At 36.8% G+C, this 5,311-nt stretch overlaps 1 protein-coding gene across 1 annotated transcript; it reads left to right on the forward strand.

The window, feature by feature from the left end:
• Nucleotides 1–860: 860 nt before the first annotated feature.
• LOC104210736 (subtilisin-like protease SBT1.7) lies at nucleotides 861–3,543 on the forward strand. The gene has a single exon (XM_009759698.2). The coding sequence runs from the start codon at nucleotides 971–973 to the stop codon at nucleotides 3,290–3,292; it is 2,322 nt and encodes a 773-aa protein (XP_009758000.1). The 5' UTR covers nucleotides 861–970; the 3' UTR covers nucleotides 3,293–3,543.
• Nucleotides 3,544–5,311: the final 1,768 nt, after the last annotated feature.

Genomic DNA, 5,311 nt, shown 5'->3' on the forward strand with positions numbered 1-5,311 from the left:
TTAAGGTTACTGACAAATTTAATAACGCTACTAATATATTTTAAAAATTAACGTTAAGAAAAAATTAAATATACGAATATATTATAAAAATAATAAATAAAATAATATTAAGTTATTTTATTTATAAATAAAATACATAGTTAAAAATATATTATATAGCATATAATATAGAAGGTATTACATAAATATGAAGGTTTATATAATATCAAGGGTATAATAGACTTTTCAAGTAAAAATGTGATTTTTGTGATAACTAGAGCAAAGTAAAATTGTGTAACAAAAGAAAGAAAAGTGACTTTTGTGTAATGAACACAAAGTTAAATGATTTTTACCTAACAAAAAAAAGAAAAGTGATTTTTGGATAACAAACACAAAAGTTCAATGATCATGGATAAAATTAACTCCTCTTCTTTTATTACTCTTGATCTTAAGTTGAAGGATTGCCAAGTTGATTGGGTTATTGGTTTCTCACGTGAGAGACCTTGAGATCGTTTTTTCTTACCAGCAGTTTTTTCGGTCAGAGTTCGTTGCACCGAACTTGTCTAGTGCAATTTACTTCTCCTCTCTTATTTGCGAAAGATAGCGACGGCATATTTCTCTAAAAAATTTATAGAAAAACAAAAAAAAACTACTACAATTTCCGTGAATGTCATCATTTGATCCTTCTATGATATCTTCTCCTTCTTTAATCTTTTATTTATCATATAACTTATCATCAGTTGTTCTGCTAGGCTGGATCTTTCTATTCTGTTTGTTTGAAACCAATCATTCATAAGAAGCAAACAAGAACCCTATTCCCCCCCCCCACCCCAGCTAGCCCCACTTTATCACTACTCTCACACTCTTAGCTTGCCTTTTCATGTTTTCACACTCCATATAAACTGTTCACTCTGCTACCTCTCTTTTTCCTATATATATTAACTGCACTTTCTCATTTCTTGTTCATCCATTCCCTTTCTTTCACTAGGGAATGAGTGAAAATTCACACAAACTCAAAATGTCTAGATACCCAGTAATACTTGTTGTTGTTGCACTTCTGTTCCGATGCCACATGTCAGTGGCAATGGTGAAGAAGAAAACATACATCATTCACATGGCTAAATCCCAAATGCCAGCAACTTTTAACGACGACCATACTCACTGGTATGACTCGTCCCTAAGATCAGTCTCTGACTCAGCTGAGATGCTCTATGTTTACAACAACGTTATCCATGGTTTCTCAGCAAGGCTTACACCACAAGAAGCTGAATCCTTAGAAACCCAACCTGGGATTCTCTCTGTTTTACCCGAGTTAAAATACCAACTCCACACTACTCGTACACCTACTTTTCTGGGCCTCGACAAAAGCGCTGATTTCTTCCCTGAGTCAGATGCTATGAGTGACGTCATCATCGGAGTACTTGACACTGGAGTTTGGCCGGAAAGTAAGAGTTTCGACGATAGTGGACTTGGGCCTATTCCCGCTTCGTGGAAAGGTCAGTGTGAGTCTGGAACCAATTTCAGTTCATCGAATTGTAACAGAAAGCTTATCGGAGCTAGGTATTTTTCTAGAGGTTATGAGACTACACTTGGTCCAATTGATGAGTCCAAAGAGTCCAAATCACCAAGGGACGATGACGGACACGGAACACACACTTCTACCACAGCAGGTGGTTCAGTTGTTCAGGGCGCTAGCCTTTTTGGCTATGCTCCTGGAACTGCTCGAGGAATGGCTACTCGTGCAAGAGTTGCCGTGTATAAAGTTTGCTGGGTTGGTGGATGTTTTAGTTCCGATATATTAGCAGCTATGGACAAAGCAATTGATGATAACGTAAATGTACTTTCGTTATCACTAGGTGGAGGCATATCGGATTATTACAGAGACAGCGTGGCAATTGGAGCGTTTGCTGCTATGGAGAAGGGTATTTTGGTCTCTTGTTCAGCTGGAAATGCTGGTCCGAGCCCATACAGTTTGTCTAACGTAGCACCTTGGATCACCACCGTTGGGGCCGGAACATTGGACCGTGATTTTCCGGCATATGTAAGCCTTGGTAATGGTAAAAACTTCTCAGGCGTTTCACTTTACAAGGGTAATTCATTACCTAACAAAATGCTTCCCTTTGTGTATGCTGGTAATGCTAGCAACGTCACCAATGGAAATCTGTGTATGACGGGTACTTTAATTCCTGAGAAAGTTAAAGGCAAGATTGTGTTGTGTGACAGAGGGATTAACGCTAGAGTCCAAAAGGGCTCTGTGGTAAAAGCAGCTGGTGGGGTGGGCATGGTTTTGACTAACACGGCCGCGAATGGGGAGGAGCTAGTGGCTGACGCTCACTTACTTCCGGCGACCGCAGTGGGTCAAAAGACAGGGGATGCAATCAGGGATTATTTAACCTCGGATTCTAATCCAACGGCCACCATTCTTTTTGAAGGAACAAAGGTAGGAATTGAACCGTCACCAGTTGTTGCAGCGTTTAGTTCTAGAGGCCCGAATTCAATCACCCCGGAGATACTTAAACCGGATATCATCGCGCCTGGTGTTAACATTCTAGCCGGTTGGACTGGGGCTGTCGGTCCAACCGGGTTAGAAGAGGACGATAGACGGGTCGGGTTCAACATTATCTCGGGCACCTCCATGTCGTGTCCACACGTGAGTGGCTTAGCGGCTTTGCTAAAAGGGGCCCACCCAGAATGGAGCCCTGCCGCCATCCGTTCGGCGCTCATGACCACCGCTTACACCGCCTACAAGAACGGCGGAGCAATACAAGACGTCTCCACCGGAAAACCATCAACACCGCTTGATCACGGAGCCGGACACGTGGATCCCGTTTCAGCATTGAACCCAGGACTGGTCTACGACATAACCACCGACGATTATCTCAATTTCCTGTGTGCATTGAATTACACTCCCTCACAAATCAGCAGCTTAGCAAGAAGAAACTTCACGTGCAATGAGAGTAAAAAATACAGTGTCACAGATTTGAATTACCCTTCGTTTGCAGTCTCATTTCCAGCAGAATCCGCAGCTCGAACCGGGAGTGCCGGTTCAAGCTCAATCAAATACAGCCGGATGCTGACTAATGTTGGACCGGCTGGAACATATAAAGTTACAGTTACATCACCAACTAGTTCAGTGAAGATTACGGTTGAGCCTGAGACATTGAGTTTCAGTCAGATGAATGAGAAGAAATCATATACAGTGACTTTTACGGCTCCATCAATGTCTTCCTCAACTACGAATGTATTTGGCAGAATTGAGTGGTCAGATGGGAAGCATGTGGTGGGTAGTCCTCTGGCAATTTCTTGGACATGAATTAATGGTATGACATAGCCTATAGCTATAGCTGCTGTTTATTTTATTGTAAGTTGTTGTTTTTCTGATTTTAAGTTTCATTCCAGCGCAAAAGTTGGAAGCTGGGTTTCAAGTGTATTTATAGATAACATGAAGAAGTATGTCTTCTACAATTTCTTGCTCGCTGTACAGTGTTTGTTTCATACCAAAGTATTTTAAGCAATTCTAATTGTTGAAGAATTAAATGGGGATTTTATTTCAGTTACTGATCATATGAACTATCACTACATGGCTACATCTCTGTCATTTTGTTGAATTGTATCACATTCTTAGTAAATGTATGCTATTATGTCAGCTAAACTTGCTCTGATCTAGCATACATCTCCTCATGTTCGCCCTGATTCAGAAAGTTAACTGTATTTTTTCCTCCTGCTTTAAATTTGAGGTGATAGGTAACCATATTGAATTTGATACATCCATAGCTATTATGAATACTGGAAAAATAATGCTAACATTGTACATTGGCACATGGTTCCACACATTAGTGCTTACGAGAGAGGAATGATTGAACTGTCGAAATAATGGAATTATTGGGTTAGGTCTCTCAGCACTCGTCAGTGCTTAATAGAGAGTCCGGAACCAAAACGTGGTTCTTTTGGACTCAAACTACATAAATAGGTGGTAAAAAAAATGACATTTTATATATAACGCCATAATATCTGACGCTATATACTAACAATAACGGCACCGTTAATGTATAGCGCCAGGTATTGTGGCGCTATACTGTAAAATCTGACACGTCCAGGTATAGTGCCACAATACCTGGCGCTATACATACATCATTAATGTATAGCGCCAGGTATAGTGGCGCTATACATACATCATTAATGTATAGCGCCAGGTATAGTGGCGCTATACATAGATATTTTATACCCCTCCGTCTTCCATCTCGATTCATCCTCCATTTTTTAAAGACTCCATCTCTTCTTGGTCCCCCACCCCAGACCCCATTTCTGCCATTCTTTTTTTAAAATAAAAATAAAAAATTGGGTCCCCCCGACACATAAAACTCGAAGAAAAAGGGTCCCACATTCGAGTAGAGCTCCGTGTTATTGTTGATTCACACTTCCGGAGTCAAAATTTCAATCTTTTTGCTTTGCCAAAATTCTAAATCGAGGTATTATACTGGGTCGGTGTTGTTGTTGTTGTCTAAATCGAGGTATTTCGATTTATTTTAAGTTGAAACATTTATAATAATGCATATTATTTGATTTGTATGTGTTCTATTTCGTTTGTGTGTTTTTTTCGAAACTAGCATGTTAAATTTATCCGGATTTAATATTAGTATTTTCTAACAAAATATAAATTAGTAAAATAAATTTGTCTGTTAATATCCTGATTTTTATATATGTGTTTTCATGCCGTTTTGTATTTTATTTGCAATTAAATTTATTTGTTGCTTATGGTCAGTTTAGATTATTTTTTAGCGTAGTAAAACGTAGACCCTTATAGCGTAGTAAAATTTAGAGCCTTGTAGCGTAGTAATGTGTAGTATTTTAGCTTAGAATTCCTTTTGTTTAAGTAACTTATACTAGTTGTTGAAAATGCAAACTTTGTACAATTAAGTTAATAATTGTATAAAAATCCATATATATATGTATAAATATATATATATATTATTTGTACAATTAAGTTATTAAAAAATATGAATTTAAATTATAATAAAACACACACACACACACACACACACACATATATATATAATTTGTACAATTAAGTTATTAAAAAATATGAATTTAAATTATAATAAAAACACATAATTATATATATATATATATATATATATATATATATATATATATATATAATTTGTACAATTAAGTTATTAAAACATATGAATTTAAATTATAATAAAAACACATAATTATATATATATATATATATATATATATATATATATATATATATATATATATATAATTTGTACAATTAAGTTATTAAAAAATATGAATTTAAATTATAATAAAAATACATAATTAT

The sequence above is a fragment of the Nicotiana sylvestris genome, chromosome 2, assembly GCF_000393655.2.
Source record: "Nicotiana sylvestris chromosome 2, ASM39365v2, whole genome shotgun sequence".
In the NCBI taxonomy this organism is placed as follows: Eukaryota; Viridiplantae; Streptophyta; class Magnoliopsida; order Solanales; family Solanaceae; genus Nicotiana; species Nicotiana sylvestris.

What these genes read in the sequence shown, in the direction of transcription:
- LOC104210736 (XM_009759698.2), top strand. Translation starts at nt 971, where the DNA reads ATGAGTGAAAATTCACACAAACTCAAAATGTCTAGATACCCAGTAATA.